Source organism: Anabrus simplex, chromosome 1 (genome assembly GCF_040414725.1).
Source record: "Anabrus simplex isolate iqAnaSimp1 chromosome 1, ASM4041472v1, whole genome shotgun sequence".
In the NCBI taxonomy this organism is placed as follows: domain Eukaryota; kingdom Metazoa; phylum Arthropoda; class Insecta; order Orthoptera; family Tettigoniidae; genus Anabrus; species Anabrus simplex.
Genome location: NC_090265.1, coordinates 552,366,829 through 552,388,801, shown reverse-complemented (window position 1 = coordinate 552,388,801; position 21,973 = coordinate 552,366,829). Strand labels below are relative to the sequence as shown.

At 39.5% G+C, this 21,973-nt stretch overlaps 1 protein-coding gene across 1 annotated transcript in view; it reads left to right on the top strand.

Annotated features, from left to right (window-relative positions):
• Window positions 1-15,054: 15,054 nt before the first annotated feature.
• Window positions 15,055-21,973, top strand: part of LOC136857134 (M-phase inducer phosphatase) — a 441,034-nt gene continuing 434,115 nt past the window's right edge. The window contains exons 1-2 of the mRNA XM_067135542.2: window positions 15,055-15,194; window positions 15,659-15,977. Coding sequence (XP_066991643.2) covers window positions 15,749-15,977 — 229 coding nt within the window. The 5' untranslated portion in view covers window positions 15,055-15,194; window positions 15,659-15,748. The remainder of the gene's footprint in view (window positions 15,195-15,658; window positions 15,978-21,973) is intronic.

Sequence of the window (21,973 nt, the reverse complement as noted above, 5' to 3'; positions counted from 1 at the left end):
ATTTATAAATAAAAATCGTAGGGAGGTAATAGACATTACATTAAGCACTACGCATATTGCAAACTTTATTAAAGGCTGGAAGGTGCTGGAGGAACCATCATTGGCCGACCACCAACACATCCAATTTGCAATAGATACGAGACTATGTGGGACTGAGATGTACAGAGACCCAAAAAGAACTAACTGGGATAGGTACAGAGAAGTTCAAGGGAAGGCTGTACAAAAAATTCCAACTAACGTGAGAGGACAGAAAGAATTGGATGAGGCAGTGGAACTATTAGAAGAGGCCATTATCGACTCATTCCATGACAACTGTCCTCTCAAAGAACAGAAAGACACCAAAAAAGTAAGGTGGTGGAACAACAAACTAGCCAAAATTATAAAAGAGGGTAGGATGTTGTATAGAATATCATCTGGAAATGGTATCCAGGACGTATATCATAGGAAACTCACAGAGTATAAACTATAGATACGGAAAGCAAAAAGAAAATCTTGGAAACTGGTCTGTGAGAAAGTGGAATCACACACCAGCAAGGCTCATAAAGGTTCTGAAAGCAGCCCATATAAATCAGGTGGGGACACTGGAGAAACCAGATGGGTCGTTTACTCAGGCGGGGAAGGATACGCTGGAGATGTTAATGGCGTGTCACTTTCCTGAGGCTGAGGAGATGACAGAAGAAGAAACGGCTGGAACAGAGACCGGTGCTCGAAGAGCAGACTGGAACTGTGCCAACAGAATAATAAAACACAACCATGTAAAATGGGCAATCGACACGTTTCACCCTATAAAGGCTCCCGGGCCAGATGAGGCACTTCCAATACTCCTACAGGAAGGATGGGAGATACCCGTCAATGCCCTGACGGACCTCTTCAGAGCTAGTCTAGTTTTAGGGTACGTGCCGAAATCATGGTCTGAAGCTAAAACAGGATTCATACCTAAGCCTGGAAGGACAAACTATGCCCAAGCCAAAGCATAAGACCATTATGTTTAACCTCCTTCATGCTGAAAGCAATGGAGAAAATTCTGGATAAATATATCAGAAGAACGGTGCAACTGAACTCTACATGAAAATCAGTTTGCATATAGACCTGGCAGATCCGCTGAAGAAGCACTCAACCAGTTGGTTTGTAAACTAGAAGAAAGCCTAGAATATAAAATTGCACCGGCGGCATTTCTCTATATAGAAGGAGCCTTCAGCAATACAATATCAGCAATAGAATATCATCTGGAAATGGTATCCAGGACGTATATCATAGGAAACTCACAGAGTATAAACTATAGATACGGAAAGCAAAAATAAAATCTTGGAAACTGGTCTGTGAGAAAGTGGAATCACACACCAGCAAGGCTCCAAAAGGTTCTGAAAGCAGCCCATATAAATCAGGTGGGGACACTGGAGAAACCAATGATCAAAGCATTGGAAAAGAGCAAGGTGAGTAAAACCGTCGTCAAATGGATTAAATCCGTCTTAGACGGAAGGAAGATAAAAACGACCCTGTTTGATGAAACGCTGACGCTTTGGGCCACCCGAAGCTGTGCTCAGGGAGGAGTTCTTTCGCCTCTGCTGTGGAACCTCGTGGTGAACAAAATCATAGCTATGCTCAACGAACAGGGTTTCTATACACAAGGATACGCAGATGACCTAGTGACTGTGGTACGAGGTAAGGTGATGAATGTTATCCAGGACCTGATGCAAAGATCACTCAACCTTGTGGAGAACTGGTGTCGGAAAAAACAACTATCAGTCGAGATTTTACAAGAAGAGACTTTACAAGGAGATTTTACAAGAAGGAGATAATTAGAGGGAAAGAGATCACTGAAGCTCTTTGGGGAAGATACATATATATGGAAGAACAGGCGCTCCACCTAGGTGTAGTGTTAGATAAAAATTTAACCTGGAATCCACATATAGAATGGAACATAACCCGGGCCAAAAACTTGCTGTATGCATGTAAAAGAGCCGTCGGGAAGACATGGGGCCTATTCAGTGGCAATGTGGATATACACAATGATCATTAGACCGTTGATGGGCTATGCTGCTATCATCTGGTGGCAGAAAGTAAGTCAAGGAAAAGTCGGCAGTAGATTGGATAGACTTCAGAGAATGGCATGCATGGATATAACTGGGGCTATGAGAACTACACCGACAGAAGCCTTGAATACTTTACTAGACCTCCCATCACTATGAATTTCATAAAAGGACAGTCTAGAATAAGATCACATACATTGACACAATCAGAGAGGTGGAATGCACAAAGACCCAATCTAGGATACTGTAAAATTAACAGAGTAATATAGAGGAAGTTCTACACATGCTTTCCGATAATATGATACCAAAGTACAGCTTTGAAAAACCGTTTGAGACCCAGATAATAAAAAAGAAGACTGGGATATCAACAAATTGAATACTGAAAAAGAAGATATAGTGTGGTGGACTGATGGATCAAAGACTGCGGATGGCACAGAAGGAGTTTTCAACGGGGTAAGACCTGAGAGATCAATTCAATTGAGCCTGGGCAAACACACTACAGTCTTTCAAGCTGAAGTGATAGCTATCAGAACATGTCTTGAAGAAAATCTGAAAATGAACTATAGGAATAAGAACATTTTCATTTTTACGGACAGCCAAGCGGCCATGAAGGAACTAGAAGAAGTCCGGATAATATCCAGAATTGTCTGGTATTGCCATTCACTTCTCCTGAAGCTCTCAAAGTACAACATTGTCAAAATAATATGGCTACCAGGGCACGCAGGTATAGAAGGAAATTAAAAGGCAGATAAAATGGCCAGGAAAGGGGCAAAATCATATTTTGGACGCCCAGAACCTATATACGGGATTTCCTATGGACAAGCCTGACACTACATAGGAAAATGGGTACAAAAGAATTAATGGAGTACTGGAAAAATACTCCAGGATGCAGGCTTGCAAAGGAACGGATAAAAGGACCAAACAAGGAGCATACTAAAGAACTGTTGAAACTCATCAGAGAAAATATAAGATGGTAGTAGGACTGTTGACAGGACACTGCCATCTGAAAAAACTCCTACATAAAATTGGAACAATAAGAGACAATATATGTAGGAAATGCAATGAAGCAGTGGAATCAGCTGAAGACATATTTTTTGAATGTGAGGCGCTGGGTAGAATCAGACTCTCCACTCTAGGGCTACCAGGTGAAGAGAGAGAGAAAATCCAAGAAGACCGAATAAGAACAATCTGCAGCTTTATGAAGGGAACAGGTATATCTAGGTAGGAATGAAGGAAAAACATGGTAGCAAAAGATCTTAGAGGTCGACGCTAATTAGGAACTAATATTTAGAGGCCCCATGAAGGGAAGAAGAAGAATAACTGACATCCCAGCCTTCGTTTTCAAATTGAAAGAACAGATGAGCAGCCTAAAGCCAGTTCCCATTGAACATCATGACCAGAAGAAGCTCTTTATTCATCCAGGATTGATGACAAGCTAGTTCGTTTTCGTTCGACATCATGCTGTTAGAACACACGTTCAGCCAACATATCATGGGCCATATCCAGTTCTATCTCGCAGTGACAAGCACTTCGAAGTGGAGATGTCATCAGGAAAACAAAGAATTAGCATTGACTGATTTAAAACCTGCCTTCATTCTGAAAGACGACATGGAGGACACATCACAAGGAATCACCCTGGTTACTCCATCGCGTTTCCCATCAAGCACTGGCAGATTTAAGCAGACAACAGCTGACAACGAAGGTTGTGCACCTTCGTCACGGACTACCATATCAGGTCGACAAGTCACCTTCCCTCGAAAATAAATGGACGCTGTCACTGCAGAGGGACTGTGTGGCGGACCGTAGTGTACGACCCAAATATGGCTACACCAACCGGGCTACATAGAAGCTCACATTCTTTGGACTTTCCTATTTTCTATAGTGTATGTTCTTTAGTTCATCTTTTTTAAACAATTATCATCTTCTTAGCATTGATTAAAAAGCTACTCACACAAACACGTTTCTGTATCAATGGGTGGGCATTTAGCATTACCCATAAACCTAACGTAAAAAATAATTTAATTGCAAGATTTAGCCATTTGCCAATTGCCATTTTTAATAGTACAGGGTCTTTATTTATGTTTGGCAGGGACTTTATCGCTCGACCTTGGCCGCCAGTGACGGTTCAGTTGCCGGCTACCGCGCGTGCGTATGTATGGCAAAATACGGTGCTCAAAATCATTATTATGCATTTTACTCACCATGTTGTCCGACTCCATGGCTAAATGGTTAGCATGCTGGCCTTTGGTCCAGAGGGTCCCGGGTTCGATTCCCGGCCGGGTCGGGGATTTTAACCTTCATTGGTTAATTCCAATAGCTCTCGGGCTGGGTGTTTGTGCTGCCCCCAACATCCCTGCAACTCACACACCACACATAACACTACCCTCCACCACAATAATAACATGGCAGATGCCGCCCACCCTCATCGGAGGGTCTGTCTTACAAGGACTGCACTCGGCTAGAAATAGCCACACGAAATTTATTTATTTATTTATTTATTTATTTATTTATTTATTTATTTATTTATTTATTTATTTATTTATTTATTTATTTATTTATTTATTTATTTATTTATTTATTTATTTATTTATTTATTTACTCACCATGTTTACAGTTTATGCTCAAAATCATTATCATGCATTATCATGCATTTATCATGCATTTTACTCACCATTTTTACAGTTTATGCTGAAAATGTTCCCCATGCGCTGCCAAAATAATCGGCATCTCCTAATGAAGTTTTCGGTTACTCTACCAAGTTCTTCAGCACTGATGGATGCAATTGCAACTCTTATATTGTCTTTAAGTTCATCTAGTGTGTGAGGGTTGTTCCCATAAAATACATGTTTTTAACATTCCCCACAAATAAAAATCACATGTCATTAAATCTGGACTGCGAGGGGGCCACAGATTTTTACTTATGAACCTCGTACCAAACACGCTTCAGTAAAGAGATAACGACCTTTACGTCTATCTTTTTTTTTGTTTACTGAACCTGTAGGTTTGAATCTATTGTCCAGTTGTTTTATTGTCCGATTCATAGGAATGGGTCCCCCTGGAAATTTCGCTCGAAACTTTTGTCTTGTCCTAGCGCACGATTTTCTGCACTTAATGTAAGTATTGTGCAGATATACACGTTCACGTAACGAATATTTCACATACATTACAGCACTATACACAATCACAAGAAAATACTATACAATACGACATACAGTACGCAGTAGCTTCAATGAACACCCTACTATCTCGGAGCTCAGCTCTCACCAACTGCAGAAGTGCCGGAAACCGCGCGCGCCAGCGGCCGGTAGCGGCCTGTCATCGACGGCCAAGTTTGAGCGATAAAGTCCCTGCCAAGCATTAATAAAGACCCTGTATATGTAAGGACAACGCTGATATAGACGAACATATCCATTTATTCATATTGTTGAGTTGCAAAATGTATCTGTATGATTAATGTTCTAAATGAACTGGGCTTCTCTCAAGAATTTTAAAAGAAAACATTATTGCAGTAGCATGTTATGGGGCCACTGTGATGCTAGGGAAAAAGAAAGGAGTATTTAAGGAGCAATATACACATGTGTTGTTTTGGCACTCCGCAAACCATACACTTCAACTCTCTATTGGAGATGTAGTTACGAAGGACTACGTCATTGCTTGACAAAATTTATACATTATATCGCCAGTCACCTAGAAATGCCAGACATCTGAGAAATATTTCTGACGATCTGGACCAGCAACTGTATCACATTGCAAGAATTCTTTTAATCGTTGAGTAGCTTCAATTTACAGAAGTGTTTATGCTGTTTGGATGAATTTGTATTTATCGTGGTAATTTGGAAAGAACAAAAGGGGTGAGAACAGTTGAAGAATAAAAACAACAGTCGTATTCCTTTCAAGATGAAACAGGGAGAGGAGTCGTATTTGTTTCAAGATAAAAGAGGGATAAGAGTGGATAAAATAAGACTGTTGTTTTTATTCTTGGTCTTATGTGTGATGCTCTTCAAGAGTTGATAGAACTCACTCTTGGCATAGAAGGCAGATTCCTATGTTTGTAGGAAGGGCATTTAATAGTGGGTCTTGCTGTTGTAATGCTCGAAGTGCAACTCAGAATTTGAATTTCAAGGGAGTGACTCTGGAGAAGAGAGAAAACAAAAGTCGAGCTGTCAATACTAAAAGCTCTCTTGATCCTGAAATGTTGAATAACAGCTTAGCACGACGGATGGAAAACCGTCTGTTGACAAAAGAAGACACACAAATACCAGAATGGACAGAAATACTGTACCCTAAATGTTGGCCAGATAATGTTCAGAATAACACCACTTTTGGTGAAGTTCAAGTAGAAAATTTGTGTAGGTGATTAAGAATTCAAGACAGACAAGTTCTAAGAGGTTATCGTGAATTTCTTGTTGAGAAGAAAATGCCAACGTCACTACTACCCAGTGGCGTATCCTGGAATCTCCACCGAGGCATGCAACTAGTAACCATGCAGTAACACAATGTAGACTATTAAGTAAATTTCAATTCTACTCACCTTAATTACATGTAGGTGAACTCGAGCCAAACAGTTTTACTGTAAGTTTCTGGATTGAACGTGCGTACACAATTCTTATTTTCTGTTTTTAAATTTGCTCTCTTGATTAAAGATGGCGGATGACAGCTGTCAAAACAAAGCACGTGGATTTGTTTTCAAACAAGAGCACGTGGATTTTTCCGCCACCATATTTCAAAGGTAAGTAGCTAAAGAGTGCAGCACGATGCTCTGTTGATTACAGATTTCCGCTGTCAAAAAGCATTTTTCAAATTATCCGCCACCACATTTCAAAGGTATGTAGCTAAAGAGGGCAGCACGGTGCTCTGTTGATTAAAGATGGCTGCTGTCAAATAGATTTTTTTTCAAATTGCTCTCCTCAAAGGCAAGTAGCTAAAGAGTGCAGCACTGAGGTTTACGATGCAAGATGGTGGTTGACAGCAGACGGAATTTGTTTCAAATTACCAGCAGTGCCGTAAAGAGTGCAGCACGGTGCTCTCTTGATTAAAGATGGCGGATGACAGCTGTCAAAAAGCACGTGGCTTTGTTTACCTATTCAAATCTCGCGGTAGTGAGGTTAAGTTGGTACCACTAAGGTTTAGGCCCGTCAAGATGGCAGCAGTGAGGTTAGCGATGCGTTGTTGTCGATGACAGCTGTCAAAAAGCACGTGGCTGTCAAACAAGCACGTGGCTTTGTTTACCTATTCAAATCTCGCGCTAGTAAGGTTTAGATGGCAGCACTGAGGTTTAGGCCCGTCAAGATGGCAGCAGTGAGGTTAGCGATGCGTTGTTGTCGATGACAGCTGTCAAAAAGCACGTGGCTTTGTTTACCAATTCAAATCTCGCGCTAGTTAGGTTAAGTTGGCAGCCCTGAGGTTTAGGCCCATCAAGATGGCAGCAGTGAGTTTAGCGATGCGTTGTTGTCGACGGGCGGAGGAGCGGGTCCCTGGGAAGGCCCCCCGTGCAGAGGCGGAGGAGGAGGCCCCTGGAAGCCTGCGGAGGCGGAGGCCGCCGAATCCCGGACTATATCTACTCCCATGAAGAAAAGAAGAAGAAGAAGAAGAAGAAGAAGAAGAAGAAGAAGAAGAAGAAGAAGAAGAAGAAGAAGGAGCTAGATGTACAGTGTTTAATAATACCATTCATTGAAATAAATAATAAATAAACAAACAAATAAATAAATAAATAAATAAATGGCTTGTGGCTTCCGTAGAGGCCTGGTGCAGGTCATTCGATTTGACACCTGATAAGGACCTGCGCGTCTGTGAGAATGGAGCCGTGCCTATCATGAATTCTAATGCTCAAGACGGCACACACACACACACACACACACACACACACAGACTCCAAACCATTGGAATTCACCAATGAAGTTTAAAATCCGCATCCCGGTCAGGAATCGATCTCGGTTCCCGTGGACCAAAGGCCAGCACGCTACCCACTTAACCATGGAGTCGAACATTCATTGAAATCAGCACACTGCAGAGAAACACGTGAATTTAAGCTAAATGTACAGATTATTATTATTATTATTATTATTATTATTATTATTATTATTATTATTATTATTATTATTATTATTATTATTATTATTATTATTATTATTATTATTATTATTATTCGCACTTTATTAAAACATAAGCGGTTTTCGGACACTAAGGTCCACCATCAGTGTTAAAATTTAAATTTAACTTCACATAAGTGTGTCGTCAAAATTGGTTAAAATGTGTTTAAAATGTAGCCCTGTAGACACCAACTGTAAAAATAAGAAAAAAACAAGTGTAAAAGTATGAAAATAATGCATATAAACTTAAAATGTTGTTGTAAAATGTATGGACATATCATAGGAAGGGCTGGCTTTTCCTCTTGCTCAGGATGTTGGTCGAGTACTGACAAACGTTCAGCTTTAAGTACGGAACCGCGCTGCAAGCACATAATGATTATAAATGTACAGTGTTTAATAACATTCACTGCAATAATCACACTGTGCAGGAACATACCCCTTTGGGTGGGGGCGGTAGAATTAACACTCACTGTATCTCATGCCTGTCGTAAGAGACCACTAAGAGGGGCGCCAGTGGCTCTTAACCACAGACATATAGTAAATAGACAGGCAGCGCCGTGTGTCGTAGCACTGGTGCTAGTGAAGCCGGAAACTTGCGGCCGCCGCCATCTTACGTGACAACCACGTGACAACAGATTCACTGCAAACATTCATGTTACTATATTACGTGCAGTTTTGTTTTATTTATTTTTTAATGTACATTTCACATTAATTTTTCGGAAAACTGCTGTGCGGCAGAATAATGAATACCCGTGTAGTGTTTGGGTGTGGTTTTTCGTATTTACGAAGAAAGAATAAGGACAGAATAGGAGTTTCAATGCACCAGTAAGTGGCGTACTTTTGCTCATGTACACTTGTTGCCTACCTATTAATGCAATTAAATTTACGATTAAAGGTGCCTAATTCACTTCCTTCCAGTAAGGAGGACATAAAATGCAGACTAGCACAATCAAGGAAGAGCTTTCTTAAGAAAAGAAATTTGCTCACTTCAAACATTGATATAGGAATTAGAAAGATGTTTTAGAAGACTTTCGTGCGGAGCGTGGCATTGTATGGAAGTGAACATGGACGATAACTAGCTCAGAAATAAAGAGAATAGAAGCTTTTGAAATGTGGTGTTACAGAAGAATGCTGTAGGTGAGATGGATAGATCGAATCACGAATGAAGAGGTACTGAATCGAATAGGTGAGGGAAGATCGATTTGGCTAAATTTGACAAGAAGAAGAGATAGAATGATAGGACACATCTTAAGACACCCAGGACTTGTGCAGGTTTTTTTTCTTTTTTCTTTCTTTGCTAGTGGCTTTACGTCGCACCGACACAGACAAATCTTATGGCGACGATGGGACAGGAAGGAGCTAGGAGTGGAAAGGAAGCTGCCGTGGCCTTAATTAGGTACAGCCCCAGCATTTTCCTGGTGTGAAAATGGGAAACCACGGAAAACCATCTTCAGGGCTGCCGAGAGTGGGGCTCGAACCCACTATCTCCTGAATACTGGATACTGGCCGCAATTAAGCGACTGCAGTTATCGAGCACGGTGCAGTTGGTTTTTGAAGGAAGTGTAGGTGGTAAGAACGGTAGGGGTAGACCAAGGTATGATTATGACAAGCAGATTAGAGCAGATGTAGGATGCAGTAGTTACGTAGAAATGAATAGGTTAGTACAGGATAGGATGGCATGGAGGGTTGTATCTAACCAGTCAATGGACTGATGACTCGAACAACAACCAGTGTATAATTGTCGGCGTTAGCCCCCTTGTGATGGAGTGTGGTATAGGGCCTGATAATAATAATAATAATAATAATAATATTAATAATAATAATAATAATAATAATAATAATAATAATAATATGAATAATATGAATATGAATAATGTTACTGCAACATTTGATTACAAGTTAAGTTTTTTTTCTGGTGTTAGTAATTGAATAACAGCGGTCTCGGTCGCTTCTAATCTTCAAAGACATAATTATTATAAGGATGTCAAAATTACTGTTAAAATTAGAGTGAAAGGATTGGTAAGCTTGCATCAATCGAAATAGGGTGTTAGGTTTATTATCACAGAATGTTATTGGATATATCTCAGGATTTGTGGTCAAGATGTTAGGTAATTCTCTACGATGTGATACTTGTAAGGAAGCTGTTGTACAAAAAGAAAATTCTCAGCCGGGCTGAGTGGCTCCGACGGTTGAGTCGCTGACCTTCTGGCTCCACCTTGGCAGGTTCGATCCTGGCTCAGTCCCGTGGTATTTAAAGGTACCGGTATTCAAATATGTCAGCCTCGTGTCGGTACATTTACTGACACACAAAACTCCTGCAGGACAATATTCCAGCACCTCGGCATCTCCTCAAAACCGTAAAAGTAGTAGGTGAGACGTAAAATAAATAACATTATTAGGAAATTATTTTCCATTCATTTCTTTCCAGAATAGAAGTAATCTGAATGGTCATACGAAAGATGTTCATGTGTGCAAACATACTGAGATGTATTTCGGAGAGAATAGGCCTACATGTAATGGTTTAAGCTCAGTCATGAAAGATAGATAGATAGATAGATAGATAGATAGATAGATAGATAGATAGATAGATAGATAAATAGATAGATAGATAGATAGGTAGATAGATAGATAATGCCTTTAGGGAATATACCTACCAAATGAAGTCACAGCTCAGTTGTAGGCCTAAGTAACTTTTCTTAAGTTAAAGTTCACATACTTTAGACCTAAACTCAAAGGACACGCACGTGTATCGCCTTATTAGTGTAATTTCAATACTGCACCTGAAAATACGTGGGAGAGCCCGCCTGGTGGCCATGATCGTTAAGGCTTTGAAATCTAAACGGTCTGACACCGTGGTTAGCCGGTTTGAGTCCCATTGGGGGAAAAATATTGACCATCAGAATGTTGGCCGGCAGGGTAGGAGAGGTGGTGGTATACAATTTCTAATCACTAAATTGCGTGACAAAGGCCTGGATTAAGTTCCAAATCTCTCCGCAATACTCAAATGGAATGAGAGCACATGACGCTGTTGATCGTGATTCGTCCTTTGGATGGGGACGTTAAGCCTTGAGCAGACACATTTGTGCTATTCGACAGGAGTAGGCTATGTGCCGACACCAGGTTTCACCCTCTCCCTTCCTAGTATCATATATCACGTGATTCATTTCATCTCATTAACTCCTCTGATGAGGTTGACGTCAGGAAGGGCATCCGGTCATAAAAACTCCCCATCGCAAATTCATCTCACCTCATACCCGACCCCGTAGAGAAACGGGACAAGGATTGGACGAACAAGCAAACAAACCTGAAAATACGTGTGAATCATGCTGTAAGAGAGTTGAATGGAAACAGATTTGACCAAAGATCGGTCTTAAACAGGTTAGTTATTTTTAAGCCGCCGTCTCCCCCCCCCCCCCCCCAGCTTTCAGGGAAAGGAAAATATCTAATGCAGTCAGGTGTTTTCTTTCAAGAAAATGATTTAAAGGTCGGTATTACGTAGAAGTGGTTCAACACTAAAATATTATTTATATAGCGTTTTTTTACATCTATATTTCATTCTTTCTAAATATGAGTTCAAGCATGAGTCGCTGCCGCTGCGGTCTCAAGGTGCAGCGAGAAAGAGCTCGCAAGCGCAACGTTCTTGACGAACACCCTCCATCTCCAATCCTACTCAAGCCCACGAGACGACACAGCACAACAGACTTAAGACTAGTCAGAGTTAGACAACATAATAGTCGACATAAACATGCAGACAGCGCCATATTTTGCAAGTTTTTCGTCATATTAATGCGTATGTTTACTGTTAACATGTCGGAACCGAGTTTCTCAATATACCGTAGATCTATAGTTTCCTACATTTGGTCTGATCTGAACATCTGGTTTAGTGTATTCAGTCAGTGTAAATAACTTTTAAATAAGTGTAAATAAATTGGGGTAAAGTGTAAATATAAAAAACATAAATGAACATAATTGTTGTTACAGTATATAGTGTTCCTTAGTTTTCCTCTTTCGTCGCATCGACCCAGAATATTTACATTTTTCAGCTAACCATACATCTTTATAATTTATTGAATAAGAATTAATGTTTTGGAAGGTCTAAAACGTAAAATTCGAGTTGAAATTTTGAATTTGGAAGACAATTTTTCCCCATAAGTAATTAGAAAGCTTCCGCTCCCTTTGGTAGACTCGGAAGCAATTATTCTTAAATATTCTTAAGTATTGAATGCCCTTAAGAGCATGTCCCACTGGATTGCAAACAAATGTTACCAACATCACAGATTTTAATTCATTTCTGAGAACTTCTTTTAATTATTTGTTGAGGCTACCTTCGTTCGGATTTTTCACTTCTAAATATTAACTTTAAAAATTCAATTTTTTTTAAGTTACAAAGACAAAAGTAGTGATCTCGTTTTTGAGGTGTCCTGATGAAAATAATTTCTTCACATTTCTATTGCGAAAAATTACGAGTTTCTTGGTATTTCTAACGAAATTACGTATTTTTCTGACATTTGACACACCTCTGTAATTTGTCGTTAGAAATGCTTAATAAACTACCGTACGTATTTCGATTTTTCAATAGAAGAAAAAGTAGAAATACGTACTGTAGATCGTTCCTTCAGCACCCTGCGTAGAGTGATGACCTGGATGAGAAGTACTACCTGCGAGGACCCTCTGTAAAGCTTGTGCCTTCTTAGTGTCCACAGGAAAAGAGCAAAAAGCCCTGGTAAATTTACAGGTTGCTTTTTCGGATAAATATTAGTGCCAAATCCACAAACTAACTTATGCATAATAACCCTTTCCGGCCCTTAGCGCCCGAAAGCGCCCGACTGTTCATTTAGCCTTCCGGCCCTTAGCGCCCGAAAGCGCCCGGCTGCATTATTTGCATTCGTCTGCGATCTGTGCGATAGTTTTTTATTTTTCTCATCAGTGAAGTGTTTATAAGGCATTTATGAACACGCAGTGCAATCTACAAGTCTTATGGAATAAAGGAAGAGAGATAATCTGTCTTGACGTTGCCTAGGCAACGGTCTTGAACTTCCGCGAGCGCGGGTCAGCTGTTTCGTCCGTAAACATGGCGGGATTGAATATCGCGTATATTGAAACTGAGCTGAATATGGGCGAAAAAAGTGACACAGAATCCTTGAGTAAGGGTGCAGGTGAATTTTTAATGAGTGAATAATGTATCAACGAAGATAATTTTAGTGATAACAGTGATATGAATGAAAACGAATATCGATAAATCGGACCTGATGGCGATGCCACGGCAATTCAGGTAACACAAATATTACGTTTTGTTACTCCGAATGATGAAATGGATGGTGTTGAACCTGCGCATAATTCGGAAAAGTATTAGGGGAAAGAGATTGTTTTTTACGTAAGTTAGGAGGAGAAAAACTATTCAGTGACATAGCCTATTGCGCATATAACAATGCAGCCTTCAAACAGTCACATTCCGGTAAGATAAAAACATAATGGGAAGACCCTTGCGCAGATGAAATGAAATCTTATATACATGGGCATCATTCCACTTCCAAAATCACGTGATTATTGGTTTTGATGGATTCAGACAACATGGGAATGTCTCTGTGTCGAGTATCACGAAGACTCAATAAACAAAGAAATGGGTGTGGTGGTATATTTTCTAATGTTATTGAAAATTTGAATTCATTGTGATCAGTAGTTTTTACTGTATTTAACTTTTTCTGAAACAATACGGTCTGTTTCAGTTTTTGTTAAATAATAGGTTGAAACCTGGGGATAAGCGGAGTGAAAATGCGGGCGGGAAAGGGATAATTTACCTTACGGTTTGCTTTTTGCATCAATATCTGTGTAAAATCTTATGGGGTGTGCTTTTTTAGTTTTTCTGTATATTAAAGTATAGGGACTTTCCTCCTGCATTTGTGTTGCTAAATATTCACTGGTTTCAATAAAGCAGTTAAAATAACGTGTTATCCATTTTCTTTTATAGAGTATGAGTCGAAACTGAAACTTTAATGGCTACTTAAAAGTCGCCATTCATCTTCCAAAATACTAAAAATACTATATACCCCAGGTCTAAAGCCCCTCCCCCTACAAACTATTCATATGGGCACCCTTGTTTTTAAGCATCGGTAAATTGATATACCAGTATTTATTTTCTGAACAGTAAAATAAAAGCCCTAATACTTATAATGAATCAATATTATTGTTATTATTTTCAAGTTATTTCAATGATCTCCTGTCCAATATTCCCGTTTCAGCTACCTACTATTTTTACATTAATTCATCGGAGTAGTGTAGTGACTTAAGATGGCGGCGGCCGCACGCTTCCGGCTTCAGTATCCTGATGCTCATTGCTAGTCTAAACCAAAGGGGATGGATAAATCTATATGTCTGTGCTTTGAACTTAGGAGCCTGGGTTGAGACAAGCACGGAAAAACAAATGATTGGTTAACCTCTATACCAACATAGTTTGCACATATACCATCATAATATTGAATTTCACCATCAACAGTCTTATCACATTTTAAATATTCTCTGTACTTATAATCGTAGCAGATTAGTTAGTATTGATAGTAATGTCCTGAAAATAATGTGGTATTCAGATGTAGCAACCAAAGAGATGAGTAACCTAATTGCAGTGTTGCAGGCATTGTTCACACCATCAACAGAGTTCTACATAAGAGACATAGATGGCGTATGAGTAGGGAATTGGAGGACAAAGTGTTCACTGTTTTGAATAATATTGGATGTTCCTTTGCAAATCGAATTAACTATTGAGTAGCGAAATATACGGAAATATTTCGTACTGAAGGTTCTACATTTTCCTCTATTTATTACCACAGTTGAGAAATCCGTATGTCTCGCTCATAGTCAGGTGGCGCTCGGGGTGTTTTATAGTTGAAACAAGAAGTCAATTTTCAACTTCATCGGTTTTGAAGAGTCTGCGATTAGCTGTTTGTCGAGTGGAGGGGCGGTGTTTACCTATGTGAAGAATGCAATGCTTTGGTTATGATGATGAACTGATTAAAACCTAGAATGGATGAATGGAAGTGATGTTGTCATGGAATAGTGGTGCTATTACCATTATTACTTGGTAAGTTGTTTTGCACACCAGGTTAATGAATTACCGGTACTAGAAAAGTTTATGAATTTATAGGTTATGTTAGTCCTAGTAGTGTTTTCATATTCGTCAGTCTCTTTCATCGTTCTATAGTTTATTTTAAACATATTTACCTGGATTGCTTGACTTTCTTTTATTGTGACTCTGCTTTTCCCAACTTTTGTATACAAATGGAGAGATTATTTCACTAACTAATAAGGCAAGTTGCATAGACATGTACCTGTAATGGAATTTGATAATTATGGGTGAGATCTTTCTGCTCTCGTTCTTCGGTATATGTTCGCTCCGACATTTTTAGGGACGATCAATATTTCAATTGGGATATTTTAATATAAGAGGGTAATGTTCAATCTTGTATTGTGGTGCAGTAGGTAGGCCTACTACTGTGATAATGTAATGATGCGTCTTAAGTAATTATGTGTCTCTCTCTGTTTCAGATTTATTGACAGAGAAGAAAACTGCTTCATTATTTCATACCTAAAAGTGTTCATCGATTTGTTAATTATTATCCTTCAGGTTAATACATAATGTCTCATCTGAGCAATTCTGAACAACTTGAGTTGAACTTGGTGCCATTAGGTACACCAACCTTTTCAAACTTAGAAATGCAAGCAGCAATAGATGGCTTTTCTCCTGTTACAAATCTTGCTACCAATCTTAGTGAAGCCAGTCTCTCAAACACACCTCGTCGAAGACTCTCCCTTTCCAATGTCGAAGACACACCACCAGCAGTTAGATTGAAAATGCTCCAGTATGGTGAGTTTTATCAAAGTGATTCATCTTTGGGTTGCAGTTTAATTTGTTTCAGTTAATGTTGCAGAAGGAATTTGCTATCATTACAAATCATATGAGACAGCATTTTGTATTTATGAAGGGTGTGTCATTTGGTGAAAATCTGTAATTTATCAGATGGATAGAATTCTATACATTGCTGTGGAGCAGTACTTTGGATTTATAGTACTGTACCTTGGATTAGATTACTTACCAGTTTAGCCTGCTTAAAACAACAATGCTATTGAACTACACTGTTGAATGTTGTTAATTTCTGTATGTCAATTGTAATGGACAGATTTCTTTCTCCTGTGAATTGATCAGCACCTTAAGTACCCTTCATGTATTCTTGAAAGCTCTTCTCATTGTTATCTGCCAAGTATCATTTAAATGTGTGAGGTCATGAAGAGTAAATTACACATTAATACAAATAACCATTCAGTTTCTGCAGAGATCATTTTATTGAAGATCCATGTAGAATATTTTGCTTATTATAGTACCTGTGGTGGTGGTGGTAGTGATTACTGTTTTAAGAAGTATACCTAAGCAACTATCCTCTATTAACACTACTCAGAGGGGGGGAAATGGAAGGGGCCCAAAAATTTGAAAATTGAATATATCGGCCAAAGAAAGACATGGGCCCATGAAGGGCCTGAAAGTGAAAGATTTCCTAGGCCTAGAATGCTTTGATACCATTCGGGTCGAGAAAAACAAGAGTTGACAGAGGGAGGTTGGATAGTAGGGTGAAATTGAGGAGATTGGCACAAGTAAGTGGAAACAATGCCAAGACTCAGCTAAGGACCCCTCGCCTACTCACACTCTCAAGTTAAGAGTCCCTTGGCCCTGTTCAGTTGCCTCTTTCGACAGGCAGGGGTTACGTGGATGTTATTCTACCCCCTCCCCCAGGAGGTGATATACCTGTGGGATATTTCACTTATTACCTGATTGTGTATTAGGCCTACTTTTGAACTGAAATTGCCTATTCTTAAAATAGACTGGAAGCTACTTAATTGTACTGTCTAGAAAAATACTTGCTTAACATTGCATAATTGACAGTGTTTGGGATACCATCTGTCCCTATTCCCATGCTTAAAGCAAGTGTAATATCTTAACCCACCATTGGTTGAGGGGTGAGCGCAGCGCTCACCCCGAAATTAATTTTGCTGTAAAAGGCCGAAAGCTGCAGGTAGTGACGTGTAACAATCAGTAGCTGTTCGGTGGAATATATGGAGTGAGTGGAATCAGTCACTACCTAACTGAATCATCTTCAGTGCCAATGAACTGTACACTACTACATGCCAGTGTGCGGAGCGCTCACCCTCGACTATCCGTGTTATACATTTTTACTGATATTGTTTTAGATTCTCGATTTTTGTTTTTTGTGTTTAGCTTGCCAAATTCTTATGATTAATTACCCAGTTCTAATTATTTATCAATTTTTTTTGTGTAGTTTATTTTTTTACATTGTGAATGATGAATGTCAAATGGCCAATTGGCTTGAAGAGGAACCGTCCATGAAGAGAATATGTTTCAGAACGGTAACAGTTCTTCTGATAATTCTCGAAGGTAGATGAGGTTGGAAATACTGACCACAATACGAACAATATGCTGAAGAAGATGAAGAGGAAGGAATAGCCATTGGTTTTGGGCCTTATTACATTGACCATGACAAGACAACACAGTGGATAATCCACGTACCAAATCTGTGCAGACGCAGACCAAGGGGGAGCATCGTATTTCACCTTCCAGGAGTGACAGGGAAGGCCAGGAATTCAGACACAATTACTGAAGTATGGAACATCTTTTTTCCAGTTTTGATTCTTGAAGAAATAACCTACCATACGAATGTACGGATGAGAAAATTAGGGTAAAGTGCATGCATATATCAGACTGGTTGATACAGTCTTTATCTGGCTGGGGTGATGAAATCTTCCCACGTAAGTATGCTACATTTTTGGGCAAATTATGCATCTGCACCTGAAATATTTCATTTGGTTATGAGCTACAGATGCTTTTATTTATTGCTTAGTGCCCTTTTCTTTGAGAATATTTTCTTCACATTGGTGAAATAAATTCACAAGTCATTATGAACTGCAATGCTGGAGAAAAGCTTTCAAGAAGAAAATTCCTGAAAACTTTGGGTCTAGATCTCATAAAGACAAAAAGGCCTCATATAATGATCTAAAAAGCGATCTACCGGGCGAGGTGGCTATACGGTTAGGGGCGCACAGCTGTGAGCTTGCATCCAGGAGATAGTGGGTTCGAGTCCTACTTTCAGCAGGCCTCGAGATGGTTTTCCGTGGTTTCCTATTCAGTCTGTACCTTAATTAAAGCCACGGCTGCTTCCTTCCTATTCCTAGGCTTTTTCTATCCCATCGTCGCCATAAGACCTATCTGTGTCGATGCGACGTTAAACAAATAGTAAAAAAAGTTATCTGTGGCTTTAAAATAGAATAATAAAAAGATAAACCTCTCCCACCCCCTCAAAAAAAAAAACAAAGTAAAATAGTCTACAGAAGTTAAGAAAACCTCACCCTCGGCCATCCGTTGGGCTCGACCAATGGCGAGTTAAGTGAAGTTTGTTACAGTGCAGCCAATAGGCAGACCTAATTCAGTTTCTAAAATCTACCTTCCAGATAAATGACAGCTATATTCATATTTACTAATTACTTGAACTGTTATGAGTAAAAATCTCCATTATCATGTTTTTTAACAATATGCCATCAGTCCAGAGACTGGCTAAATCTGCAGAAAGCTACTGCAGTAGCAACTAAACTTTTTCTCTGAAGTCCAAATGATGTTTAGAAACCATTACAATACATTGAGATACTCTCTGAAAATTGGTTTCAGAATACTTGCAGGAAATATTTCATAGTATCTATGTTATTATGTCAGAGCAAGTTGACTGCGTGGTATCGACTGCGTAGCTGTGAACTTGCATTCGGGAGATGGTGGATTCGAACCCCACATCAGTAGCCTAAAAGTTGGTTTTCCATTTCCACACCAGGCGAATGCTGGGACTATAATTAAGGCCACGACTGCGTAGCTGTAAACTTGCATTCGGGAGATGGTGGATTCGAACCCCACATCAGGAGCCTAAAAGTTGGTTTTCCATTTCCACACCAGGCGAATGCTGGGGCTATATTTTAATTTAGGCCACGGCCACTTCCTTTCGAGTCCCATCGGCACTGAAAACCTATCTGAGTTAGCACAACGTCAAATCACTAACAACAACAAAAATAGTTTTGAGGTAGTGTAATCAAGACCACCTCCCCTATGAATAGTGTGATCTTGTTGCAGTGGGGAGGCTTGCACATCCCAGTGAAGCAGGTAGCCAAGCCATAGGTGCAACCATATTGGATGGGTATCTGTCGAGAGACCAGGCTAACAAATGGCTCATTGAAAAAGGATAGCAGGCTTTCGGAAGTTGCAAGGGCGGCAATATGGATGATTGACTGATATGGTCTTGTAATAATTTTTAACATGGCTTAGCTATGTTGATACTGCTATACGGCTGAAAACATTGAGAAACTACAGCTATAATTAACATCCCTAAGATATCCGGCTCTATGATGGCTTCCTCACAGGTAAAATAGTCCCCCCATTTGGATCTCCGGATGAGGACTACACGAGAAAGGGCAATCATTAGGAGGATGAATACTGGCATTCTCTGATTTGGAACGTGGAATGTCAGACGTTTGAATCATTGTGGTAGCTTAGAGAATCTGAAAAGGGAAATGGATAGACTACAGTTAGAATGTACTTGATATAAATTAAGAATGTCAGGAGGAAGAGCAGGATTTCTGATCAGGCAACTACAGGAATGCACTGACCGACAAAATTTATCAATCACTTGAATTTCATAGGAAAAAGCCTGTTAAACTGTGGAATATTTGTTTTATTATTTACATTATTTTCATTAAAAAAAATATCTAAGTAATGTCATTTGTCTGTTAATGCTACCCTAAGAAAATTCAAGTGATCCATTAATTTTGCTGGTCACAGAGGCTTGCATATTGAACGCTGATAGGCATAACGGTCTATAATGATTATGTATATATGGTTAGGTATCAAAACAAAATCGAACAGAGGAACTGCAGGAGTTGGTTTAGTAGTGGATAAGAAAAGAGGGCTGCAGGTACGCGTCTATAACCTGCATAATGAATGTATTATTGTTGTCAAATTGGACACCAAGCCTAACTCATCACAATAGTACCTACTGATTCAGCAGATTTAAGAAATTGAAAGAATATTTGAAGAGAGAGAATGTTTAATAAAATGTGGTGACGAGAATCCCATTGTGATGACAGACTGGAATACAATGATAGGCCAAGGAAAACGAGGTAATGTGGGACAGAGGAACAAAAGGGAGTTTGGCTGGTAGAATTCGGCATTGATCATTATTTAGTCCTTGCTAATACTTGTTCAAACACCACAGATGACAGCTGGATATGCGGACAAAACCTGGAGACACTGGAAGGTATGAAATAGACCTCATTGCGATTGTGCAGAGTTTCAAAAAACAGGCATTAGATTGCAAGACCTTTCTAGCAGTAGGTGTGGACTCTGACCACAACTTACTTGACAGGTTCGATTCTGGCTCATTCCGGTGGTATTTGAAGGTGCTCAAATACGTTAGCATTGTGTCGGTGGATTTACTGGCACTTAAAAGAACTCTTGCCGGACTAAATTCCGGCACCTCGGCATCTCCAAAAACCATAAAAGTAGTTAGTGGCACGTAAAGCCAGTAACATTATTATTATTATTATTATTATTATTATTATTATTATTATTATTGTTACCGTATTTTTGTGGTAGTTATGCGTGAAAGAAGGTGCAGGGTGGTGAACGGGTCTCAAGCTACTAAAGTAAAATTAATTAAAATTTAACCAGGTTATATTTTCTTTTCAAAAACAAAGAAATAACAAGCATGGCAGGTACAAAGTAGCAAGTCAAAGGGTAGTTAAAATATTTACAGGATTTGGGCTTCGAGCCCTGAAAACACAATGCTTGGGCAATCAGCGCAGTTTTACCTCCAAACACAAGTTTCAACAGAGGGGCAGAAAACCCCATTCATGCCTAGGAGCCCTAGCTCCAAATTACACTGAAAAGCCTCCACGAGGCATACAACACTCAATTTTCAAAAGAGCCACTCGCTCCCAAATTTAAGCCTCTCCCAGGCCACACCAAACTCCACCTTCAAGTTGTCCTCAACGGACATAAACACCGGGGTAAAATACCCAATCTACTGAGGTCTATTAAATGCAAAGGAGGTTAATTAAATGACCTCTAAAATAACAATTTGAGAGGAGGCGAACTTGCACTCCTAATACACTTTGATTAAGACCTACTTGGCACTAGGCCGTTAATACAAGGGCTAATCCCATACTAAAGAGGTGACTTAAGAAGAGAACAAATTTGTTTTACGTTAACAAAGAATAGGTTGAGAAAAATAAGTTCACCTCAAAACAATATGAGTGGGAGCTCGAGAGGGTTAGCACTCTCTATCCCAGTATGTAGCTTTAAAAGAGAATATATAAAAGGAGTAGTTACATTTAGGAAAAGGTTACATGGTGGAACGCTTAGAACCCGCCCCGAGAGTTAAACTACTGAGCAAGCAAAGAAAGAAGTTATTAATCGGCCATTACCTTGTTGTTGACCGCTGCCGAGGAAAGAGGCGCTTCCCGCCTCCTGCTATGTACTTTATACACTGAAAGATGGAACAGAAGTGGCCCGGAGACCCTAAAATCAGCAGTTTAAATACTCTTGCGGAAGTTTCTAGGCGTTAGGGGAATGAGAACACCCTCCCACGAGGATTTTATTGGTTCATCCATAAACCCCCTACACAATACTAAGAAGAAACACATAATTGGTGGAAAATTAATTTAAGAAATTCGGGATAGGCTAGATTTAAAACAAGGGGAAAGAAGGGGTTAATATTGCTAACTTAACCAATGACTGAAAGAAATTTAGCAAAGAAC